The 25,424-nt window shown below is 41.6% G+C and overlaps 3 protein-coding genes across 5 annotated transcripts; all 3 read right to left on the bottom strand.

The window, feature by feature from the left end:
• Window positions 1-1,091: 1,091 nt before the first annotated feature.
• On the bottom strand, window positions 1,092-2,371 carry LOC147354359 (uncharacterized). The gene has a single exon (XM_086354014.1). The coding sequence runs from the start codon at window positions 2,369-2,371 to the stop codon at window positions 1,598-1,600; it is 774 nt and encodes a 257-aa protein (XP_086210140.1). The 3' UTR covers window positions 1,092-1,597.
• LOC147354358 (uncharacterized) lies at window positions 1,092-10,838 on the bottom strand. Of its 2 annotated transcripts, none has more exons than XM_086353842.1 (4): window positions 10,586-10,838; window positions 7,592-7,718; window positions 6,474-6,569; window positions 1,092-3,840 (listed from the first exon to the last, which is right to left on the bottom strand). In XM_086353842.1, exons 1-4 carry the CDS (start codon window positions 10,691-10,693, stop codon window positions 2,462-2,464), a joined length of 1,710 nt encoding a protein of 569 aa, XP_086209968.1. In that variant the 5' UTR covers window positions 10,694-10,838; the 3' UTR covers window positions 1,092-2,461. The 2 variants fall into 2 exon arrangements, with proteins under 2 accessions (XP_086209968.1, XP_086209967.1); XM_086353841.1 differs by having other exon boundaries at window positions 2,462-3,840; window positions 6,474-6,572.
• Window positions 10,839-13,241: 2,403 nt separating this feature from the next.
• On the bottom strand, window positions 13,242-25,138 carry LOC147354357 (KRAB domain-containing protein 5-like). Of its 2 annotated transcripts, none has more exons than XM_086353752.1 (4): window positions 24,921-25,138; window positions 21,264-21,390; window positions 19,703-19,798; window positions 13,242-16,545 (listed from the first exon to the last, which is right to left on the bottom strand). In XM_086353752.1, the coding sequence occupies exons 1-4, from the start codon at window positions 24,999-25,001 to the stop codon at window positions 14,285-14,287; spliced, it is 2,565 nt and encodes an 854-aa protein (XP_086209878.1). In that variant the 5' UTR covers window positions 25,002-25,138; the 3' UTR covers window positions 13,242-14,284. The 2 variants fall into 2 exon arrangements, with proteins under 2 accessions (XP_086209878.1, XP_086209879.1); XM_086353753.1 differs by lacking the exon at window positions 13,242-16,545 and adding an exon at window positions 16,639-16,787.
• Window positions 25,139-25,424: the final 286 nt, after the last annotated feature.

The following is a 25,424-nucleotide window of genomic DNA, read 5'->3' as shown; positions in this document are numbered from 1 at the left end:
ACCAAGAGCAGCAGGAATCTGGTGAGCTCTGAGGGTGTCACTGAAGGGGGGGCCTGTGCAGTAGACCCTGGGGTTCAGCAAGGCTGCTGATCTCTAGGTGGGTGGTCATCTAGTGCAGGTGCTCACAGGACTGGCTGGTGTGAGCTCAAGGACCTGCAGGCTGCCTGCTCCCCAGACAGACGCTGAGGCAGCAACAGCACGGAGCAGTCAGGGAGGCTCTCAACAATACTCTGTATAATCCTTATTAGAATCATCACAATGTCCCAGAAGTTACAGAGAGGGGGGAAAAGTACAATGGAGAAATGATGGGAAATATCCAAATATTTGAGGCTTAAAGGCAGTATGGAAACTAATTGTTACAGATATCATCCCTCTGTGCTAACAAAGAGTTTATTGTTAGGTATTCTTCCCTTCAACCTTAAATCGGTAGGTTGACACTTCATTCCACACCAACTTCGTCACAAGAAACCATCCAGTTTTATTCACATGTAATATCACACAGTCAGAATCAAACCTTTTCCAACCCACTGTGTAACTGAATAAAATACAGATTACAAGCATAAACAACAATATTTATTCCTCTGATACAATGATCTGAGAACGGTGATTTCTACGGTTACAAAATGGAGGCTCATCATTTACGAAACAAGACATACACTAATTACATGACTTTTCTGGGAGGGGTTTCCATACATTTCTAGGGTATCAGAGATGTCTTTATTTGAAACATGTCAACTAATTCATGACTTCTGTTGATATTATAAAGACACATCAAGATTTCAGTGAACTGTCATTGTATTTTCCTTAAAAACAAGTGACATAACTATTGAAAATGTACATCGTACTTTAATATGTGGAATTACTCCCTGAACACTTACCTCATGGTGACCTATAGGGATATTTGACATGAATGACTAACACCTCCATTTAGATGTACATGTTACGTTAGTGTGTCCTTAATCTTCTAATGGAGAATAAATAGAAATGATTTCTCACTAGGATAGAAGGTCTTGTCTTATCTTTGAGGTAGCAACCATCAAAAACATAACTTTGCATACACACTAGAAATGAAGCATAGCAGCATGGAGTAATTTGAGAGTTGAATAACATTTATTTTGGTTTTCAAATAATCACAAACCATGTCAATATAAACAAAAATATATTGCTAATAATTGTACATTTCTAAATACCAACCCGTCCTTGTGATCCATAATAACATATCAGTTTTCTATCTGTTTTAACTATGGATTACTGTCTACAATACTTCTCCTGAAGAGGAACTTCAAAAAACAGGATTGATGAAATGCTTTCTATTGTGCAGGCTTCCCTAATGACTCAGTTGGTAAAGATCCACCTCCCACTCCAGTATTCTGGCCTGGAGAATTCCATGCACAGTCCATGGGGTTGCAAAGAGTTGGACACGACTGAAAGACTTTCACTTTTTCTAGTGTGCAATTTCTGGTATTTATTTAATTTAATTTTCATTAAATACTTTTCTACATTTTTTCATGCCATTCCTTATGTTTCTTAAATAAATGGTCTTGTATTTTCTCAAGTGTATGTTTAGGACAAACCTCTTCCATCACTTATTTTATTACTAGGGTTTCTCTCCAGTACATGCTGTCTGATGTCTAATATGGTGAGAGCTCTGATTAAAGCTGTTGCCACGTTCCTTACATTCATAAGGTTTTTCCTCCAATATGAATTCTCTGATGTTGAGTAAGATGTGAGTGCTTGATAAAGGCTTTTCCACATTCTTTACATTTGTAAGGTTTCTCTCCAGTATGAATTCTCTGGCGTTGAATAAGACTTGAGTGGTGACAGAAGGCTTTTCCGCATTCTGTACATTTATAAGGTTCTCTCCAGTATGAATTCTCTGATGGTAAGTAAGACCTGAGTGCTTGCTAAAGTCTTTGCCACAATCTTTACATTTATAAGGCCTCTCCCCAGTATGAATTCGCTGGTGTTGAGTAAGAGTTGAGTTCTGACTAAAGGATTTCCCGCATTCTGTACATTTATACGGTTTCTCTCCAGTATGAATTCTCTGATGGTAAGTAAGACCTGAGCACTGGTTAAATTCTTTGCCACAATCCTTACATTTATAAGGCTTCTCTCCAGTATGAATTCGTTGATGTTTAGCAAGAGTTGAGTAGTGACTGAAGGCTTTTCCGCATTCTTTACATTTATAAGATTTCTCTCCAGTATGGATTACTTGATGTTTAGTAAGATATGAGCGTTGTCTAAATGCTTTGCCACAATCCTTACATTTATAAGGCTTCTCTCCAGTATGAATTCTCTGGTGTTGAGTAAGATTTGACTTCTGATTAAAGGCTTTGCCACACTTTGTACATTTGTATGATTTCTGCTGCATATGAGTTATCTGATGTTGAGTAAGACGTAAGCTACAAGGAAACACCTTGCCACATTCTTTACATGTGTTTGGTTTCTCCCCTGCATGAACTCACTGATGCACACTGAAATGTGAACACCTAAACATGGCTTTGCCACCTTCCTTACCTTTGTAAGGTTTCTGCTCTGTATGGATTCGCTGATGTTGAGTAAGATTTGAGTTCTGATTAAAGGCTTTGCCACACTTTGTACATTTATAAGGCTTCTCCCCAGTGTGAATTCGCTGATGTCGACTAAGATGTGAGCAAGACATAAATGCTTTTCCACATTCCTTACATTCATAAGGTTTCTTGCCAGTGTGGATTTGCCGATCTTGACCAAGCTTTGAATTCTGATTAGAGGTGTTGCCACACTCTGTACATTTGAAAGGTTTCCATCCTGAATGAATTTTCCTTTGTCTACTTAGACTGGATGAGTTAGTAAAGGCTTTCTCACATTTCTTACACTTGTAACTTTTCTGTGGATTCTGAATACTCTGCTGTTGAGTGAGATTTGAAGACTGATTAGAAACATCACCATATTCACAATTATAAGTCTTCTCTCCAGTATGTGTACTCTCATTTAGTGGAAGACCTGATATTTGATACAAGATATTCCTACATGTACTATTTTTAGAATCTTTGTCTGAAGATTGAGGTCCCTGATGTTTCATAGGGTTAGAGTCTTGTTCAGTTTTATACCCAGTTTCATTGCATGAGTGGTTTCTCACTCCATCGTAAATATGCTTGTAATTATTGGGGGTAGAGCTCTTACTTAAGGCGTGACTCGTGTTATTACACGTGAGAAGTTGTTCCGTAGTAACCGTATCATGATGTGTATTGAACAATGATGGTGGGATTAACTCTCTTCCATTATAATCAACATGACACATTTTGGAACAGAGAGAAACTGTCTGTTGGTGGAAGAATAATGACCCCTTGCTCACAGATCCCTCAAACTGATTATATTGTGAGTTTTCCCCATCATTTTTAAATTTCTGGTTTTCAGATGTGCTTGAATGTATGTGTAATCGAAGCCCGTGTTCAGAGTAGTTTGAATGAGTATTTGCAGTAGAGACTGGATGACTTTCCAGATTTTCCACATTTCCCTTCAGAGAACGTGTACGTTTCAAAAAATGATTTAAGCCTTTGCTTGAAGAGATACACTTCTCTGCAGATGTTGATAACGGAAACGGGTGTTTTCCACAATTTGACTCCCATTGCTCATTTCTTTTGGCAGTAATGTCCGCATTGTGTGAAACTATCTCAGTTTCTTTATGTGCATATGAACATCTTCTAGATCTTTCACATATCCCCGTATATTCCTGGTCTTTCATTAAATGTTCGTTTCCAAGGTGAGCTCTTTCATATATTCCTAGGTTTGCTTTTTGGATTAAATTTTCTAACCTTGGATTCTTGGACATCAAACCACGGGTGTTGTGAGAAGACACAGCTGAAAGATACCAAATAAAGTTTTCTTATCTACTATTCTTATCTACTGGGGCTGGTGCGAGCTCAGTTGGGACAGAAGGCGAGCCTTCTCTGTGGGAAGAGAACATGGCAACAGTCTGTGGCAGCAGGACAGAGTGAGACCTGTACACAGGGTACTGACCCCAGCCCTGCCCACCCAGTCTGAGAGGGTGTCCACCAGTGCAGACAAGGGCTGGGTGCTGGAATGTGGGGTCTGGAGAGCAGACCCAGGCAGAAGACTGCTGTGGGCGGTGAGGAAACGTCCTGAGGGGATGGGACAGAGGGAGGAGTTCTATAAACAGGAACGCTTGTGGAGGAAGCCTGAACCACCATAGCACAGAGCGCCATTGTTGAGTGATGCCCAAAGGGAAGACCCACCATTGCAGCCCCTCTCCCCCTGTGCTTGCCCCTCCTCCCCCAGCACTAGGAAGGGCCACCACCCCAGTGGGCTCTATTGAGCTCCAGCCACAGCCTCCCCCCATGCACCTCCTCCACCATCAGCAGACTCCTGTGCTCTGGGGCAGCCTCTGGAGCAGACACCTGTGGGTGGGCCACACACACAGAAGGAGCTGAAAGCTCAGCTGAGCCCCAGGGTTAAAGGAAGAAAAACTGAAGTCTCTCCTCACGGTTACACAAACCATGCTTTTATACCTGCAATTGGCTTTGTCACCTCAGCCCCTACAGAGCATCTGAATGGACAACCAGGGCTCCCCCAGTCACGGGAGTGCAGCTTTAGCAGCTGTAGACTTTGTGGGGATGTATACTAGGGGGTGAGGCCAGGCCAGAGTCTGAGCTGCCCCCATAGCACCACAGTGGGTCCAGCTCCATGAGTGCAATTCTGGGACCTGAGTTCACTGGATCTATGCTGGTGTTCCAGTGAAAACAACATCTGAGAGACACCAGAGCAATGTGCCAGCATGCCCATGGTTGAGGGGGAGCCAAGAGCAGTGCCAACATGGGGTCACAGGAGACTCACAGCACGTGAGCACACCCCAAGGTGAACATCCCCAGAGAAGCAATCCTTGGTGGCTTCTCTCCCAGTGGGTGTGCTCCAATCTTAGCTGCCTTGACCACAGATCAGAATCACAGCGAAGAAACAGATCTGGGGGCTCGACTCCACCAACCAGGGAGCAGATCCCACCACAGACAGGGCAGTGACAGCCACAGAGCCAAGGGGAAGCTCCCCTCAATATCCAGGGGAGGCTCGGGTCACAATAACAACAATCAAAGCCCAGATCAAGGGGTTAATGGTCCAAGCCTGTGGACCAACCTCACCCGCCAGGGGGAAGTCAAGAGAGCAAGAGGAGCTAGGATCCGGCAGCCTGCAGAACAGACCACAAACCCAGAAAATGTGACAAAATGAGAGGACAAAGAAGTATGGTGTACAGGAAGGAGCAAGACAAAAAGCTACAAGAACCACTAAATGAAGAAGAGACAGGCGGTCTAATGATTACTTTTTGACTTACGTCATCTTGAATGCAGATGCCCCTAGGTGCCCTCTAATTCTTTAGCCCACTTCTTACTTTAGCATGTTCTAGTAGATGTTTCCATCTAAAAATCATAAACCATACTGACGTAGGTCTAATCAGAAAGTGAGGACATATAGGACAAAGTCTGGGGAAGCTGATAACAAGATTAATTAAATAAAGTAGTTGTTCTTGAGAAATTAAGAAATGAGACTTTAAAAATATGGTGGGAACACAGGGAATGCTATCAATGCTCTGTGGAGATCTAATTGGGAAGGAAATCTAAAAAAGAGTAGATATCTATACGTTAAATGGATTCTCTTTGCTGTACAACATTGTAAACCTGTTAGACTCCAATAAGAACATTTTAAAAACAGTATATTATCTAAAAATTGTAATAGTTTGAAACCATTAAAAATATGGTGGAAAATGTTTTAAGCTCTTATGCCAATTTATTTGAAAATTCTTTGAGTTAATTGAATATATTTAAGTCTTTTAGCATTGAGGAATTGGGGCAAATACACTTACTATTTCATATGAGTTCATATGAAGAAAACAGAAACTTTGAAGTAATCCTGAGATATGCATTCTTTCTCTTTAGGGAGGTTTTGGTTTATACAGTGAAGAAATTACTTGAATTTAAAAGTTATAAGATCATATTTGTAGCTTCCAGTGTTTTAGAAATTATAAGTCAGAAAAAAAAACAAAAAACAAAAACAACCCACTGTCCCCAGTATTCCTAGAACTTTGGCAGTATGTCTACAATTCCACTCACATACTGCCACCTAGAGGTAGAAACAAACTTTAATAGGAGCGTCTTAGAGTTTTTCAGAGAAGTGCCCTTTTCCTAGGACCCCCAAGAAATGGAATAGTAACAGATTCATTCAGGTTGTCACAGGCCAAGAGCATTTCAGTTCTCACTGCGATTGAGAAAAGTAATCACTGGACATGAATTCAGGAATGATTTAAGAGACAGAATGGGGCAGGTGATATCTGCCTATGACAGCAACAGAGCAACAGAAAGAAACCCAGACTTCTCTAAAATCATTTCCACTGAAGCAGATCTTCCCAAACCACATGACAAAAGATGAATTCCTCACTGATCCTGGGACCTGTCGTTGAGTCATCGGCTCCATCCATTCACACCTACCTGTGTATATGGCTGGTGGCTCCAGTCTCCTTACATCCCAGGGATTCTTCATTTGCTCCAGAAAGGTGACCAGGTCCAGCTTAGAGACCACAAGACCTGCTATCAGGAAAAGGAATATTTGTTTTGCTAGAGATACATCAGTTTCCAATCTAATATGTATTCAAGTGAGAAGAGAAGGCACATGTGCTAAGTCGCTCCACTCATGTCTGACTCTTTGCCACCCTATGGACTGTAGCCTGCCAGGCTCCTCTGTCCATGGGATTCTCCAGACAAAAATACCGGAGTGGGTTGCCACGTCCTCCTCCAGGAGTTCTTCCCAACCCAGGAATCGAACCCACTTCTTTTACGTCTCCTGCATTGGCAGGCAGGTTCTTTACCACTAGTGCCATCTGGGAAGCCCAGAGAAGGCATGGTAGAATGTCAATACAGCCCAGAAATAAAGTATTTGGGGACATCATTTCCTAGGCTGTATTAACATGCCATGGTGGCTCAGCTGGAAAAGAACCCACCTGCAATGTGGGAGACCTGTGTTTGATGCCTGGGTTGGGAAGATCCTCTGGAGAAGGGAACGGCTACCCATCCCAGTATTATGGCCTGGAAAATTCCATAGACTATTTCATGGGGTCACAAAGAGTCGAACACGACTCTAATCATGACTCTAATCTTGCTCATTACATTATTAACATTCTAGAGAAGGCATGGTTGAATGTTAATATAGCCCAGAAAATTATATCCCCAAATACTTTATCAAAAGCACTTTTATAACTAACAAATTCATAAAGAAAAGATCTTGAGATTCTAGTCAAGTACTACTAAGGCCAAAGTAAGTAATAGTAGAAATCTGATTTCTAAAGGAGAATGGCACCCTTTTATACCACAAAACCTACAGAATTACCACTAACCTAGAAGGCGGAGGCAGATTACATCAAGGAAAAGTTAGAATCATAATCAATCATCATGAAGTCTTCTTTCTCAACTCATAAATAATCCATTTTTCCCATAGAAAGCAAGGATCTGAAACTATTATAAGAAGCAGAACATTCTAGGAAACATTCTAGAAATGCAGGAACCAAAACCATGTGGGTAGATAAGGGATTCTGGAAGGCAGTTATCCTCACCCAAGGAGGCCAGGTTCCTGTAGTTCTCTAACATCACATCCCTGTACAATTCTCGCTGATCGAGGTCCAGGCATTCCCACTCCTCTTGGGTGAAGTCTATGGCCACATCCTGGAATATCAGCCGTTCCTGAAATACAAAGTACAGATGCCTTGTGGCCATGGGAAGACTTCCTAATGTGACCCAAGATGAAACCAACAAGAGAAATGGTTTTGATTTAGGAGAATGTCTGGTGTTACAGCAGCAGCAGCTGGTGTTACACATGAATATAATTTGTACACAGTAATATTTTCTACCACATTTTTAACCCCAAGAAAAGAGGATGAGATACGATCCATCAACCACTACAGAAATTATTCTGATTTGGAAGACAAATTATACAATAATCAGATCAACATTGGCATATTTATTTTTGAGTGCTGTACTCAGTTGACAGAGGATAAACGGTCTATCAAAAGAAACAGGAAATATTTTTTAAAAGCACTTCCTGATTCAAGTGTTCTGGAGTGGACTCAGTGTGCCACATTTTTAACAAGCTTATTTGAACTAGTAATGTTGAAAATTCTGCTCCATGAGTGACAATGTCTGAACAGCAACGAAGTAGAATAGTAAGGAAAGAATTCATATTTAACTTTGAACTTTAAGTGCTTTACAAATTTTACAGATCTGATAGGATAGTAACCTTGGCGACAACAATCATTTTAACGATCTGGTATATGCTATATATCTTTCTGACACTTTTTCAGAATCTTGAACAGAAATAATTTAAAATCAATAATGTTGCTGTAGCATCTTTTGGCAAATATTGAACAAACATTCTTTAAACGACAGGTTAAGGGAAGGGGGAGCCTGCTGGACTGCCATCTATGGGGTCGCACAGAGTTGGACACGACTGGAGTGACTTAGCAGCAGCAGCAGCAGCAACTTTTACTTCAGTTTATGACTCTAGACTTTAATAAAACACAGACAAATGCACAGAGCTAACTCTAATGAAAGTTTATAGAAATTTCTGTATTTGTAAATAATACTAAAAACAAGAAAAGTGTTAGTCACTCAGTCGTGTCCTACTCGTTGCAACCCCAGGGACTGTAGCCTGCCAGGCTTCTCTGTCCATGGGATTCTCAAGGCACGAATACTGGAGTGGGTAGCTATTCCCTGCTTCAGGGAATCTTCAAAAAAGAAAAAAATCAATCCAATGATGTTAACATGTTCATGCATACAGACATACACTAAAATGGGACTATATACTTATTAATTAGTAAGAGAAAAATTGTCATGTCAATAAAATCAGGATAATTTTTAACTGATTGAAAATGTACATAAATATTTGAGGATGATATTATTTTAATGTTTTAAAATAGACTAGGGTACAGACATACACAATGATAAAAAAATAGACAGCTCTGGTTGTGAATTTTTTAATTTCCTCAAAAATCTACCATTTGCATGGAACTATATTTTAAAATTTAACACAGTTGAACATAGAATAGCACTAATATGATTCTTATAAACATTTTGGAAAATACAGAAATGTGATGAGACTTATCTGTGATGTGAGTGTGGAGTGTACTGGAAATGATCAGACCTGGGCTTGAATGATGAAAATCCACACTCCCAAATCCCAGCATCTCTACTAAACACACATGAGTGTTGTCAACTACAAATCGGCACTTGCCAAGAGCATTGCTGGGGACTCAACAAGGGCGTTCGCCATCTGCCTCTGGGGAGAATGAACCCTATGGTGCTGCAACTGTTGACTTCAATCCCCTCGAGGGAGTTCAGGGTGGACTGAGGCACTCTGCTCCAGGAAAATCTGGTGGGACAGGTCTTTAGAGAGTTAGGTATTTTCAGGAACTGCTTTCATGATCCCAATCCTTGTATCTCTTCATATCTAGAAAAGCACTAAACCACTAAATGATGACTTCAGTTCCTCACGACCGGCAGAAAACGTTTTGTAAAGTAAGTGCTTGATTGCATTGAACTCCCCCTTCACCTAAATCACAGACTGACCTTCCCCCACTGTCTCTTTGGAGCAGTTTCTGAGTTATCTGAGGTGCTGTCTCCTGGGCTGCTGTCCTCATTTTGCCCCAAATAAAACTTAAGTCACATCTCTCAAATTGTGCATCTGTTTTAGCTGACAGTGTTCATTTTTCAAAGCAAAGAGCAACTAAGAAGATACGGCATTTCCTCTTTAACTGTGATAGGCATATCCATCACTTTTTCTTTCCAAGAGCCTTGTTCAAGACACACAAAAAATGAATTTCATAGTGTGGAAATCTCACAGAAGCACCTGAACCAGTGAACATCGGAGGTCACGGGGTAAGAGTACATGGAAAAATGCATTCTCACTGCCAGATATTTGGGCAATATTAGGAATACCATGATCTCAATCTATCATGAAAAATGTCAGTTTTCTGCAAATTCCACCTCCTATATACCTCCCATGATCTGTAGCTTAATAGTCCATTTAACTAGTGTATTTTTCTTATCGGTATAGAGGATTGTCTCTGCTACTTTAACTTCTGAAAAATTCTGGAATGCTGAGTTCATTCTCTTAACAAGGGCACTTTCTTACTCCTGTTCTAGAGAGCTGAATTGCATCCACATGTAAATTCATCACGGCATTTCCCCAACTTCCTTAAGATCCCAACACCAAACCACATCCCAATGGGAATCTCTGGTACCGGTGCCTCCCCGTGTTGATCGCTCACAAAGGGAATGTATTCAACATTGAAAGTCACTATTTCATGTTGAGACTTCATCATGCTCTATAGAAAGCCAGGATACAAACAATGGAGAAAAGGCTCTGGAACACGAGGGAGACGAAACCTGAAGAGCTGGTTTTCACTATTTAAAAAAAGGCGGGGGGATAAGATGATAACAAGCACTCCAGGCAGAAAAATTAGAAGCAGAGAACTAAAGGTTTGCAGATTCTCAGTTCAGGCATTTCAGGAGGAAAAGCAGACACAGCCCCAGACCCGGGACACGACAATTACCTGAGAAGTTGCCATTTCCTCCTCTTCTTCCTCCTGCTCTGCGTCTTCTGTGGGGATATTACGTCTCAAACTCACATCTGCATGTTGAGAAAATACCTTCAAAGGCATCCATAGAGCCGTTTAACCTGCAACTGCTGCAGTGAAAAAGAAAAAAGGGTTTTCTTGTTCCTCTCACCCTTTTCTGAGCTCTTTTCTGACTTTCTGTGTTCCTGAGCTGTAGTGGGTAATCAAGACTAACCTGATATGCTAATCACATCCTGGTGCTCAAAGCTATTTGCAGATCTTGCTGGCTAGTTCCTCTCCTTCCTTTTTGCATTACAGAGAGCAGGCCGCAAAACAATTCACAAGAGACAAAGGACCCTACTTCTTGGCTACCTGACCCAGCCTATGAGGGTTTTGAAGAAATGCAAGAGGAAGACCCACATTCAGGAGCCCTGAGGGAAACCTCACAACTGAGACCTCAGGAAGGGAGGATTTAGGGCGGGAACTTCTAGAAGCAAAGGTCAACCTGATTCCCTGGGGAGGGGCTCTTTCTAGGTTGTGGAGGGGAGGGGAGAGGTGAGTGTTTGGTGGGAATCACCTGAGGGGCTTGGGTTCCTGCCAGGCTTTACTTGCAGAATTCTTCCCACAAATCTCCCTCGTCCTTAGTTTTTTTTACCCCCCTCTGCAGCCTGGGGACACAGATTTTCACAAAATGATTTGCTTTGTGACCACCTCTCTGCAGGTGTGGCACATCCAACTTAAGAGACCAGGAGCCTAGAGGTGTTTCCATCAAGGCTTTCTTTGAAAATAAACCAGAGGCAGCGGGAGGCCTGGCGAGCTGCAGTCCATGAGGTTGCAAAAGGTAGGGCAGGGCTGAGCAGCTGAACTGAACTGAACTGATGGTTAAAACAGGTTAGCTAGTGGGAAGCTGCTGTATAGCACAGGGAGCTCAGCTTGGTGCTCTGTGCTGACCATAGGGTGAAATGGAGATCATGGGAGGGACGTTCAAGAGGGAGCAGATTTATGTATACTTATGGCTGCTTGATGATGTCGTACAGCAGACACTAACACAACATTGTAAAGCAATTATATGCCAATGAAAAATATATATGCATCTCAAAAGGAAAAAAGGCTAAACAGACTGGCCACCCAGTGGTGGAGAATCCATCTGACATTGCAGGGGCCATGGGCTGGATCCCTGGTCCAGGAATACTCCACATGCTTTGGGGCAACTAAGCCTGTGCGCCACAACTGCTGAGCCTGGGTGGGGCAGCTTACTCTTTTAGAGGGCAAGAGGCAAATGAAAGATGCTCACCAGCGGGAAACAATAAGAAATGCAAACAAAGCTACAATGATGCATCACCTCATGCCAGTCAGAATAACAATTAGCAAAGAGCCCACTAATAGTATCATATTATAATTCTTAGCATGTTCTCCAGGCTGAAGAGGCCTGGAGATCAGGGAACCTCCTACACGGCTGGAGGGAATGTAAACTGGTGCGGTCACGCGGGAGGACAGTGTGGAAGTTCCTTAAAAAACGGAACCTCCTGACATTCAAGGAAATGAATTCTATGAAAAGTAGACAAAACAGATTAATTGACAAACTGACAAGTTTTGCAGTTTTTAGTAAATCCTCTGCAATTCTAAAATGACCAGTTTGGATGTAGCATTTCTAAATTCTCTAAGTTAAATGTGTACGAATACACATACACTCACATATTCCTTCTTGGTTTTCTCACTGCTAACATGTATACCTTCAGATATTTATATATTGTATTCAATGTATGTTATATAAATTATATTATGTATGCCAAGGCCATGAGAAAACAGTTCCTTTAAGCCTAGATAAGAAACATGTGCTAAGATTTATACTGGGTAAGATTTTACAAATCTTGGTTCAGAACTTTACTATCATGGCTTTTAATTATTCTTTTTGTGACTTTGTTAAATTTACATTTGCTTAAGTGAGCCCCTGAAAAGCTTTAGCTAACAGAAGAACAAAGGACAATTGAAGCAGGTGAGTTTCTGACTCTAGGTCCTGAGAGAATTCACAGGAAGCCTTGAGGGCCCCTGAGGAAGGTCAAGGCTAGAACCAGGCAGAGAAAGCTCCAGTACTTGGGGTTCAGGCCTTTATAAAGGACCCTGGGTGAAGTGCTGTGGGCTCCCCAACTGAGCGTGGATGGGTCCATTCAAACCAAGAGGAGCAGGATTCTGGTGAGCTGTGAGGGTGTCATTGAAGAGGGGCCTGTGCAGTAGACCCTGGGGTTCCGCAAGACTGCTCATCTCAAGGAAGGGGGTCATCTAGTGAAGGTGCTCACAGGACTGGCTGGTGTGAGTTCAAGGACCTGCAGGCTGCCTGGTCCCCAGACAGACGCTGAGGCAGCAACAGCACGGAGCAGTCAGGGAGGCTCTCAACAGTACTCTGTATGGTCCTTCTTATTAGAACCATCACAATGTCTGAGTAGTTTCAAAATGGGAGAGGAGATACAACATAGAAATGGTGGGAAATATATGAACTTATGAGAGTTTCACGCCAGTAAGGGACTAATTTCTACAGATGCCATGCCCCTGTGCTACAGATAGTTTATTGTAACGTTATCTTTCCTGCAACCTTAAATAGGTGGGAGAGGTTAATGCTGGTGGTGCGTTCACCCTTCATTCATTCCACGTCAACTGTAACACTAAAAAACCATTCACTTTTATTAATTAACATACATTAATTTTACACAGATGGAATAAAACCTTTTACAACTGTTGTTTGATCCTTGATTAAAAGACAGATTACAAGCTTCTAAAAACTTTCCTGTTTCTCTGATGAAATGATCTGTGAATGTGATTTATATCGTTTACAAAATGGAGGCTAATTTAGTAAATATGGATGGACATTTATTATACTAATATGACTTTTCCAGAAAGAGTTTTCTATACTCACATAAGGTAGCAGAGAAGGTGTCCTTGCTTCAAGCCTGCCAGGTAATATGCATGATTTCTCTATGTTGATGTTATAAAAATACCTTAGATTTTAATGAACAACCCTTGTTTTATGCTTAAAAAGCAAGTGACATAATTACTGAAAACTTAGAGCAAACTTCCGTCTTACTTTGAATTATTCCCTGAACACTTACATCATGGTGACAACACAGATGTTTGACATCAGTGACAAATACCTCCATTTAGAGGTTTGGTGTGCATATAACATTACTGTGTTCTTAATCTTATAAATTGGAGAATAAATATAAATGATTCCCACCTAATATAGAAGGGCTTCTCTTACAATTGAGGCAACAACCATCAGAAACAGAAGTTCATATATACAATAGAAACAAATCACAGCATAGTAACTTGAGAGTTGAATTACATTCGTTTTGGTTCCTTAATGATCTCAAATAACATTAATATAAACAAGGATACATGAATAATAATTATACCTCTGCAAATATCCACCCCTTCATCTTGTGATCCATACTAACATATCAATTTTGTACGTGTTTTAATTATGGCATACTTGCTACAGTGTTTCTGTTTAGAGTAATTCAACAAAAGTGGTACTAATGAAATGCTTTCTAGTATGAATTCTCTGGCATTGATTTCCTTTTGCTGTTTGATTAAACACTTGTCTACATTTTTGTATTTCATTCATGTATCTTTCCAAAGTAAACACTCGTTTTTTCAAAATTGTATAGTTAGGACCAAGCTTTTTTTATCACTGATTCATTTCTAGGGTTTCTCTGCAGTATGTATTCTCTGATGGTGAGTGAGGTGATGGCTGTGATGAAATCCTTTGCCACATTCCTTACATTTCTGAGATTTCCCTGCAGTATGAATTCTCTGATGTTGAGAAAGACCTGAACTCCGGGAAAAGGCTTTGCCACAGTCTGTACATTTATAAAGTCTCTCCCCAGTATGGGTTCGTTGATGTCGAGTAAGATGTGAACAACGGATAAAGGCTTTGCCACAGTCTTTACATTTGTATGGTTTCTCCCCAGTATGAATTCGCTGATGTACAGTAAGACTCCTACGCCAGTTAAAGGCTTTGCCACATTCTGTACATTTATAAGGTCTCTCCCCAGTATGAATTCGCTGATGTACAGTAAGACTCCTACGCCAGTTAAAGGCTTTGCCACATTCTGTACATTTATAAGGTCTCTCCCCAGTATGGATTCGTTGATGCTCAGTAAGAAGTGAATAACGGGTAAAGGCTTTGCCACATTCTGTACATTTATAAGGTCTCTCCCCAGTATGGATTCGTTGATGCTGAGTAAGAACTGAATAACAGGTAAAGGCTTTGCCACATTCTGTACATTTATAAGGTCTCTCCCCAGTATGGATTCGTTGATGTTGAGTAAGATGTGAACAACAGATAAAGGCTTTGCCACATTCTTTACATTTGTATGGTTTCTCCCCAGTATGAGTTCGCTGATGTACAGTAAGACTCAGACGCCAGTTAAAGGCTTTGCCACATTCTGTACATTTATAAGGTCTCTCCCCAGTATGGATTCGTTGATGCTGAGTAAGAGGTGAATAACGGGTAAAGGCTTTGCCACAGTGTGTACATTTATAAGGTCTCTCCTCAGTATGGATTCGTTGATGTCGAGTAAGATGTGAACAACAGATAAAGGCTTTGCCACATTCTTTACATTTGTATGGTTTCTCCCCAGTATGAGTTCGCTGATGTACAGTAAGACTCAGATGCCAGTTAAAGGCTTTGCCACATTCTGTACATTTATAAGGTCTCTCCCCATTATGAATTCGCTGATGTTGAGTAACATGTGAACAATAGATAAAGGTTTTGCCACATTCTGTACATTTGTATGGTTTCTCCCCAGCATGGATTCGCTGATGTTCAGTTAAATATGAACTCTGATTAAAGGCTTTGCCGCATGCTGTACATTTGAAACATTTCCTTCCTGTATGAATTTTCCTATGTCTACTAAGATTTGGTGAGTTACTAAAGACTTTCCCACATGTATTACACTTGTAATGTTTCTGCTTAGTCTGAATATTCTGCTGTTGAATAACTTTTGAAGACTGGTTAAAAGCTTTAGCATAATCATAACAATTATAAGTCTTCTCTCCAATATCAATACTCTTATTCATATTAATAGTAAGATTTGAGCTTTGATAAAATATATTCTTATACTTATTATGTTTAGAATTGTCTGAAAATTGATGTCCCTGTTGTTTCATGAGATATGAGTCTTGGTCAACATTATGCCCAGTTTCACTGCATGAAGAGCTTCTCATTCCATCATGTATACTCTTGTAATTATTGGGGGTAGAGCTCCTGCTTAAGGCATTACTCATGTTGTTACGCTTGTAAAGTTGTTCCACACTAATTATACCTCCATATGTATTGAACAATGATGGTTGAATAAGGTCTCTCCCATTATTATCCACATTACAGATTTTGGAACAAGGAGAAAATAGTTGTTGGTTGAAGAACAATAAACCCTTGTTAAAGGATCCCTCAAAATGATTATATTGGGAATTTCCCCCCTCATTTTTAAGTTTCTGGTTTCCACATATGTTTGAATGTATTTTTAATAGACACCTATGCTCAGAGTTGTTTGAATGAGTATTTGCAGTAGAGACTAGATGACTTTCCAGATTTTCCACATTTTGCTTCAGAGAACGTGTATGTTTCAAGAGATGATGTGGGTCTTTGCTGACAAATATACACTTATCTGCGGATGGTGATGACTGAAATTGGTCATCTGAGACTGGTTTTTCCCTATTTGATTCACATCCTTGATTTCTTTTGGCGGTAATGTTTACGTTATGGGAATCTGTACCAATTTGGTTTTGTCCATCATAACATGCTCTCTGTTCTTTATGTGCCCTCATATATTCCCAGTCTTTGGTTAAATGTAAATTTCCAAGGTGAAATCTTTCATATATTCCTAGCTTTGCTGTTGGGAATAAATCTTCTAAGCCTGGCTTTTGGGTCCTCAAACCCTGGGTGTCGTGAGAAGACACAGCTGAAAGATACCAAATAATAAGTTATTCTACTTACTATTCTCGGGGAATATGGTTTACAATTTACATACAATTAGCATACACTGGCTAGATTAAGCCTAAAACTGAGATGGAAGAAGTCAAGATGGCAGAGGATTCAGAAGATGTGGAGTTCGTCTCTCTCCACAAAAGCATCAAGAATACATCTTGAAGTGGAAAAATTCTCACAGAGCCCTGCAGAACATGGGCAGAGGAACTTGGACACCTGAAAGGACAAGAAAGATTCCTGCTGAGCCAAGTAGGACAAAAGAATGAGGGAGGAAAAGGAAGAGGAAAAGAAGCAGGATGGGACCTGCAAAACCCTGGGGGGACTGAAGAGAGGAGAGGTCTCCACATCCAGGGAAGCCCCTCACTGAGGGGGACCCAGTTGGGACAGAAGGAGAGACTCATTCTCTGTGGGAAGAGAACGCTGCAACCAGTGTGCAGGACAGAGTGAGACCTGTACACAGGCTGCTGAGCCCAGCCCTGCCCACGCAGCCTGAGAGGGTGTCCACCGCTGCACACAAGGGCTGGGTGCTGGAATGTGGGGATTGGAGAGCAGACCCAGGCAGAGGACTGTGGTTGGCTGTGAGGAGACATCCTGAGGGGACAGGAGGGAGGGAGGAGCTCTGCAAACGGGATGCTTGTGGAGGAAGCCTGAACCACCAGAGAAGCAGAGCAGCGTTGTTGAGTGATGCCCAAAGGGAAGAACCCCATTGCAGCCTCTCTGCCCCTGTGCCTGTCCCTGCCTCTCCAGATACTAGGAATGGCTCCCACCTAGGTGGGTGATCTCACGACCCCCACAGCTGCTTCGTCCTCCCCAGCCCCCTCGCCAGTGGGCTCCAGGGGCACCTTCAGAGCACACGCCTGTGGGTGGTCCCAATGTACAGATGGCACTGAAACCACAGCTGAGCCCCAGGCCCTACCACTAAGAAAGAAAAGCTGAGATCTCTCCTTGCAGCTGTACAAACCATGGTGTTACACCCTACAACTGGCTTTGTAAACTCAGCCCCGACAGAACATCTGGATGGAAACGAGGCTCTGGCAGTCAAGACCAGTCTGGCTTTAGCAATTGTAGAGTTTGTAGGCATTCCCATGAGGCGGTTGGGCCAGGTCACATCTAAATTGCCCCCATAGCACTGCAGGGGGTCCAGCTCCACAATGAATGTACACCTGGGACATGAGACTACAGTGGATCTATGCTGGTGACCTGGTGAAAACAACATCTGAGAGACACCACGGTCAAGTGCCATCATGCCCATGGTTCAGGTGGGGCCAAGATCAATGCCAACACAGGGTCACATGAGAGCTCGCACAACACATGGAAGATGACCCACAGAGCATGCTCCGAGGTGAACATCCCCCGAGGAGCAATCCTCAGTGGCTTCTCTCCCAGTGGGTGTGCTCCAGTCCCATTGGGTCAGAAGCACCATAGATCAGAGGCACAGCTAAGAAACAGATCTGGGGACTCTACTCCTCTAATCAGGGAGCAGATGCCACCCCTGACAGGGCAGTGACAGCCACAGAGGAAAGACGAAGCTCCCCTCAATATTCAAACAGGCTCTGGTCACAATAACAATCAACTCCCTATCAAGGGGATAAGGGCACAAGTCTCTGGACCACCTCACCCACCAGGGGGCAGACACCAGAGCAAGAGGAACTAGGATCTGCAGCCTGCAGAACAGAGACCACAAACACAGAACACTGGACAAAATGAGATGACAAAGGAGTATGGTGTAGAGGAGAAGTCAAGACAGAAACCTACAGGAACAGCTAAATGAAGAGCAGTTGGGCAATGTAATGATTAATTTTACCTTTAAGTAATCAAATTTACAAACAAAACATTTTCACAAATACTGCTGCTGCTAAGTTGCTTCAGTCATGTCTGACTCTGTGCGACCCCAGAGACGACAGCCCACCAGGCTCCCCCATCCCTGGGATTCTCCAGGCAAGAACACTGGAGTGAGTTGCCATTTCCTTCTCCACAAATACTAATGCCTACTAATTATTTAACCCACTTCTTACCACTCATGTTGTTATCTGAGCATGTTCTAATAGAATCTAAAATCGTAAATGATATTGACCTAGAACTAATCAGAAATAGATGGCATAAACAATAAAGTCCTGGGATGTTTCATAACAAACAAGATAGATTTAATAAGGTAAGAGTTCTTGAGAAATAAAATAAGAAGTGAGACTTGAGAAATATGGTGAGAACATAGGGAACTCTATTCAATGCTCAGTGGTCACCTAAATGGGAAGGAAATCTAATCAAGGAGGGAAATGTGTATATGTATCACTTATTCTTTCTGTACAGCAAACTAACATAACTTTGTAAAATGGCATTATTGGAAGAGAAAAATTTCTTTTTAAAGATTCCTTTATATAATCTATAAGCTTAATAGTGAAGAATAATCAGAAAAAAGCACTGTGGGAAATGTCTTAAATTCTCATGCCAATAATATATTTTAAAACTCTAGGAGTTAAATAAATATATTCAACTACTTTAGCATTAAGGAATTGGGGTAAATATACTTAACACATTTAATGTTAGTTCATATTAAAAAAAGAGGAACTTTAAAGTAAAATTCAGGTTTGCATTTTCTCATTTTAGCAAAATGTTTTATGCAGTGAAGAGAGAATTTGAGTATGAAGTTTATGAGGTCATATGTGTAGTTTCTAGTGGGTTGGAAATTATAGGGTAGAAAACAAAAAATATTTGTCCCCAGTATTCCTAGAAGTGTGGCAATTTGTTCACAAGTCCACCCACACACTTCTGACTAGGGACAGAATCAGAACTTTTAAAAGGGCTTAATACAGTTACTCAGAAATGTGCACAGATTTTCTAAAACCTCCCCAAATGGAAGAGCTATCAGGTCATGCAGGTTGTCCCAGGCCAGACAAGTATTTTGGTTCTCACTGTGAATGTGAAAATTAACCACTGGAGAAAAATACATAAACGATAAAAAGAATCAGGAATGGGTCAGGAGATGACCCTCTATGACAGTGACAGAAATAAACCCAGGCTAATCCAAAATCATTTCCACAGCAGATCTTCTCAAACCACACCACGAAGTATGACTTCCTCCACAATGCTTGTCCCTCTCACCGGATTTTTCTGCTCCATCCATAGACACATACCTGGGTGCACGGCTGGCGTCTCCATTCTCCGTATATCCCAGGGATCCTTCATTTGCTCCAGAAATGTGACCAGGTCCGGCTTAGAGATCACAAGACCTGTTCATCAGAGAAAGGAATATGTGTTTTCCCAGATATTCATCAATTTCCAATCCAATATGTGTTCAGGTGAGAGAGAAGTCAAGGAAGAAAGTTAAAATAGCCTTAAAAAATGATTTTACCAAATAGTTTATTGGAAGCACTTTTAAAAGACAAATGCTCAAAATCAGATTCTGATATTATGCTCAAGTACTACTAAGGCAAAAGCTAGTAGTAGAAATCCGGTTTTAAGAGGAGAGTGGCACTATTTTATACCACAGAACTTATAGAATTACCACTAACCTAGAATGAAGGATATGCAGGTCAAGAAGCAATAGTTAGAACTGTACATGGAACAACTGTACCATTGGGAAAGGAGTACATCAAGGCTGGATATTGCCACCCTGCTTATTTAACTTATATGCAGAGTACATCATGAGAAATGCTGGGCTGGACGAAGCACAAGCTGGAATCAAGATTGCTGGAAGAAATATCAATACCTCAGATTTGCAGATGACACCACCCCTGTGGCAGAAAGTGAAGAAAAACTGAAGAGCCTCTCGATGAAAGTGAAAGAGGAGAGTTAAAAAGTTAGTTTAACTCAACATTCAGAAAACTAAGATCATGGCATCCAGTTTCATCATTTCATAGCAAGTAGATGGGGAAACAATGGAAACAGTGATAGACTTTATTTTGGGGGGTCCAAAATCACTGCAGATTGCGACTGCAGCCATGAAATTAAAAGATGCTTGCCCCTTGGAAGAAAAGCTATGACAAACCTAGACAGCATATTAAAAAGCAGAGACATCACTTTGCCAACAAAGGTCCATCTAGTCAAAGCTATGGTTTTTCCAGTAGTCACGTATGAATGTGATATTTGGAACATAGAGAAAGCTGAGCACCAAAGAATTGATGCCTTTGAACTGAGGTGCTGGAGAAGGCTCTTGAGAGTCCCTTGGTCAGCAAGGAGATCACACCAGTCAATCCTAAAGAAATCAACCCTGAATATTTGTTGGAAGGACTGAAACTGAAGCTCCAATAATTTGGCCACCTGATGTGAAGAGCCGACTCACTGGAAAAGACCCTGATGCTGGGAAAGACTGAGGGCAGGAGGAGAAGGGGGCGTCAGAGGATGAGATGATTGAATAGCATTATTGACTCAATGGATATGAATTTGAGCAAACTCTGGGAGTTAAGGAAGGATAGGGAAACCTGGTTTGCGGCATTCCACGGGATCACAAAGAGCTGGACATGATTTACCGACTGAACAACAAGGAGGCAGATTACATCAAGGAAGAAGAAGGTTAGAATTATAATGACCCATAATGAAGTCTTTCTTTCAAATGTCACAAATACCCTTTTTCCCCTACAAAGTAGGGATCTGAACCTCTACTGGACAAAGCAGAAAATTCGAGGAGACATTCTAGAATGAACGAACCAAAACCCTGAAGGTACTTAAGGGATTCTGGAAGGCAGTTATCCTCACCCAAGGAGGCCAGGTTCCCGTAGTTCTCTAACATCACGTCCCTGTATAATTCCCGCTGACCGAGGTCCAGGCACTCCCACTCCTCTTGAGTGAAGTCTATGGCCACATCCTGGAATGTCAGCCGTCCCTGAAATACAAAGGACATGAGCCATGTGGACATGGGAAGACTTCCTAATGTGACCCAAGATGAAACCAGCAAGAGAAATGGTTTTGATTTAGGAGAATGTCTGGTGTTACACAAGAATATAATTTTTATACAGCCGTATTTTCCACTGTATTTCTAACCCAGGAAAGGAGAATGAGATATGATCCACAGACCACTATAGAAACTATTCTGATCTGGAAGAGAAATTATAAAACAATCACACCAACACTGACCTATCTATTTTTGAGAGTTGTACTCGTGTGACACAGGATAAACTGTCTATCAGGGAAAGTATGTTAGTCACTCAGTCATGTCTGATTCTTTCTGACCCCATGGACTGTAGCACGCCAGGCTTCTGTGTCCATGGGATTTTTCAGGCAAGAATACTGGAGTGAGTTGCCATTTCCTTCTCCAGGGGAATGTTCCCCACCAAGGGATCAGACCCAGGTCTCCCACATTGCAGGCAGACTCTTCACCATCTGAGCCACCGGGGAAGGCCCTTATCAAGGAGACAGGAAATATTTTAAAAAAGCATGCTCTGATCTAAGAGTTCTGGAGTGGGGCCAATGTGCCACATTTTTAACAAGCTTATTTTAACTAGCAGTGTTGAAAATTCTGATACATAAATGACCATTCTGAATAGCAAAGAAGTAGACTAGTAAGGTAAGAATTTATACTTAACTTTGAATTTTAAGTGTTTTTCAAAATTGATGGGTCTGATAGAATAGTACCCATAGCAGCAATAATCTTTTGAAGTAATTAGTATATACTATATGTCTTTCTCGGAGAAGGCACTGGCACCCCAACTCCAGTACTCTTGCCTGGAAAATCCCATGGACAGAGGAGCCTGGTGGGCTGCAGTCCATGGGGTCTCGAAGAGTCAGACACGACTGAGCGACTTCACTTTGACTTTTCACTTTCATGCATTGGAGAAGGAAATGGCAACCCACTCCAGTGTTCTTGCCTGGAGAATCCCGGGGACGGGAGAACCTGGTGGGCTGCCATCTATGGGGTCGCACAGAGTCGGACACGACTGAAGTGACTTAGTAGTAGTAGTAGTATATGTCTTTCTAACAGTTTTTACAGAGTCTTGAATGCACCACATAAATAGTATAAAATCAACATTGTTGTTCCACCTTTTTGCAAATATTTTGTCAACCATTGCTTAAATGACAGATTTTTAATTTTGCTTCAGTTTATGTGAACTAAAATTTAACTAGTAAAACACAAATACACAGAGACAACACTAAAGAAAGTTTATACAAGTTTTTATAGGGTCTTCCCTGGTAGTCCAAGCTCCCAAGTCAGGGGGCTGGGTTCAGTCCCTTGTTAGAAAACTAGATCCCACACGCCACAGCTAAAGTTTGCCTGCTGCAACAGTCTCCCACATGGCTCCAAGATTCTGCAGGCTATGAACAAGACACAACTCAGCCAAACACATAAATATGTGTATTTTTTAAAAAGAACTTTATATACCTGGGGAGAATACCAAAACAAGAAAAAAAATTTAACATTTTCATGCATACAGACATATATTAAAATGAGACTATATACTTATTAAGAGTATTAAAGAAAAGCTAACATTCAGAAAACGAAGATCACGGCATCCGGTCCTATCACTTCGTGGCAAATAGATGGGGAAACAGTGGAAACAGTGGCTGACTTTATTTTTTCGGGCTCCAAAATCACTGCAGATAGTGATTGCAGCCATGAAATTAAAAGATGCTTACTCCTTGGAAGGAAAGTTATGACCAACCTAGACAGCATATTAAAAAGCAGAGACATTACTTTGTCCACAAAGGTCCATCTAGTCAAGGCTTTGGTTTTCCCAGTAGCCATGTATGGATGTGAGAGTTGGACGATAAAGAAAGCTGAGCACAGAAGAACTGATGCTTTTGAACTGTGGTGTTGGAGAAGCCTCTTGAGAGTCCCTTGGACTGCAAGGAGATCCAACCAGTCCATCCGAAAGGAAATCAGTCCTAGGTGTTCATTGGAAGGACTGATGTTGAAGCTGAAACTCCAATATTTTGGCCATCTGATGCGAAAAGCTGATTTGTTTGAAAAGACCCTGATGTTGGGAAAGATTGTAAGCAGGAGAAGAAGGGGACGACAGAGGATGAGATGGTTGGATGGCATCACCAATTCATTGAACATGAGTTTGGGTAAACTCCAGGTGTTGGTGATGGACAGGGAGGCCTGGCATGCTGTGGTTCATGGGGTTGCAAAGAGTCAGACACGACTGAGCAATTGAACTGAAATTATTCATGTCAATAAAATTGAGATGATTTTTAATGGGTTAAAATATATACATCTACTTGTGGATGATATTCTTTGTATATTTAAATACACTAGGGTGCAAACATATACAAACGTATAAGATAAATTAGAGCTCTTGGTTCTGAAACTTTGATTTTCTGAAAAACTGTATCATTTTGTTGAGCTGTATCTTAGAAATTCAACATAGGTGAAAACAGATTAGCACCAATATGATTGTTGCAAATATTTTGAAAAAAAAATAAGTAAGAAGACTATGTCTGTGATATGAGCATGGAGTGTACTGGAAACACCACACCTGGGCTTGAGTGATGAAAACCCCACTCCCAAAACCCAGTGTCTATCATCAACACAGTGAGTGTTCATTTTCCAAAGCAAAGAGAAACCAAGAAGATGCGGAGTTTCTCCATTAACTGTGAGGGTTTTCATACGTTCCTCACTCCATTTTTCCACAGCCTTGTTTAAAGACAGAGGGAAAAAAATGAACTTCATAGCCTGATAACCTCAGAGAAATCACCAGAGCCAGTGGACATCATCTGTCATGGTGTAAATTGATCACACGGAAGATGCACTATCAGACCCTGGGCATTTAGGGAAAAAAAAGGAAATTATAAGTTGAACCTAACATAAAAAGATATCAGTTTAATGCAAAATTCAGTTTATATATACTTCCTCTGTTTTGTAACCTAACAATGTGTTTAACTAGTAAGTCTTAGCATTACAGAGGACAGTATCTCCTAGTTTTCTTTTTATTTCTGAGCAGTTTCTGAAAAATTCTGGATCACTGAGTTGATTTAATATATAAGGTCATTTTTTAACTCCTCAAGAGCTGAATCGTATCCACGTGGAAACTCATCATGGCATTTCCCCTACTTCCCTAAGATCCCAACACCGAACCACATCCCAGTGGGAATCTCGGATACCAGTGCCTCTCCGTGTTGATCTCTCACAAAGGGAATATATTCACCAGCTGAAAGTCACTAATTCACTTTGAGAATTCATCATGTTCTATAGAAAGCCAGGATACAGACAACGGAGAACAGGCTCTGGGACACAAGGGAGAGGTGGTCTAGAGAGCCGGTCTTCACGATAAGAAGAAAAGGAAAAAATAAGAAGTTGATAACAAATACCCCAGGCAGAAAAATTAGAAGCAGAGAACTAAAGGTTTGCAGATTCTCAATCCAGGCAGTTCAGGAGGAAAAGCAGACACAGCCCCAGACCCAGGACAGGACATGTACCTGAGAAGCTGCCATTTCCTCCTCTTCTTCCTCCTGCTGTGTCTTCTCTGGGGATGTTATGTAGCAAACACACCTCTGCATCTTGAGAAAATACCTTCAAAGGCATCCGCACAGCTCTTTAACCTGCAACCACCACAACTACAGACAGAAGGCCCTTGAAAAGCTGAAAAGACCCACCTCCCCTGTCCTATCTCAGCAGAGATTCAGAAACAATCACTTCCTACCTGGAGACCAGCCTGTGGACTTATTTCTTGATTGTTCTCTCCCCACAGAGAGCTCCTAACCCTCAGCTCACACAGACCATGTGAGCTGACTGACTTCCCCGGTCCAAATCCAGTTAGACCAGCCCTGCGGCCTCTCCTTGGACTGAAGCCCAGCCTCAGCTCTCACAGGTAGACCAGGAGCCACGTCCTTAACCCGGGCCTCCCTTTAGAGTCCCCTGGAGCTCTTCCTACACACCACACTGATGCTCCCACAGGACCAAGAGACAACTCTGTGGGGAGG

Source organism: Bos grunniens, chromosome 18, assembly GCF_055505025.1.
Source record: "Bos grunniens cultivar Pamir isolate PY7600 chromosome 18, Bosgru_T2T1.0, whole genome shotgun sequence".
In the NCBI taxonomy this organism is placed as follows: domain Eukaryota; kingdom Metazoa; phylum Chordata; class Mammalia; order Artiodactyla; family Bovidae; genus Bos; species Bos grunniens.
This window is presented reverse-complemented; position numbering and strand designations above follow the sequence as displayed.

Excerpts from the sequence above, each read along its gene's own strand:
- LOC147354359 (XM_086354014.1), bottom strand. The coding sequence starts at position 2,371 with ATGCAGCAGAAATCATACAAATGTACAAAGTGTGGCAAAGCCTTTAAT.
- LOC147354358 (XM_086353841.1), bottom strand. The coding sequence starts at position 10,693 with ATGCCTTTGAAGGTATTTTCTCAACATGCAGATGTGAGTTTGAGACGT. Across the intron at positions 6,573-7,591 it reads CAGGAACCTGGCCTCCTTGG|CAGGTCTTGTGGTCTCTAAG; the intron begins GTGAGGATAACT and ends TTTTCCTGATAG. Across the intron at positions 3,841-6,473 it reads GCCACCAGCCATATACACAG|CTGTGTCTTCTCACAACACC; the intron begins GTAGGTGTGAAT and ends GGTATCTTTCAG.
- LOC147354357 (XM_086353752.1), bottom strand. The coding sequence starts at position 25,001 with ATGCAGAGGTGTGTTTGCTACATAACATCCCCAGAGAAGACACAGCAG. Across the intron at positions 21,391-24,920 it reads AGGAAATGGCAGCTTCTCAG|GGACGGCTGACATTCCAGGA; the intron begins GTACATGTCCTG and ends TTTGTATTTCAG. Across the intron at positions 16,546-19,702 it reads GACGCCAGCCGTGCACCCAG|CTGTGTCTTCTCACGACACC; the intron begins GTATGTGTCTAT and ends GGTATCTTTCAG.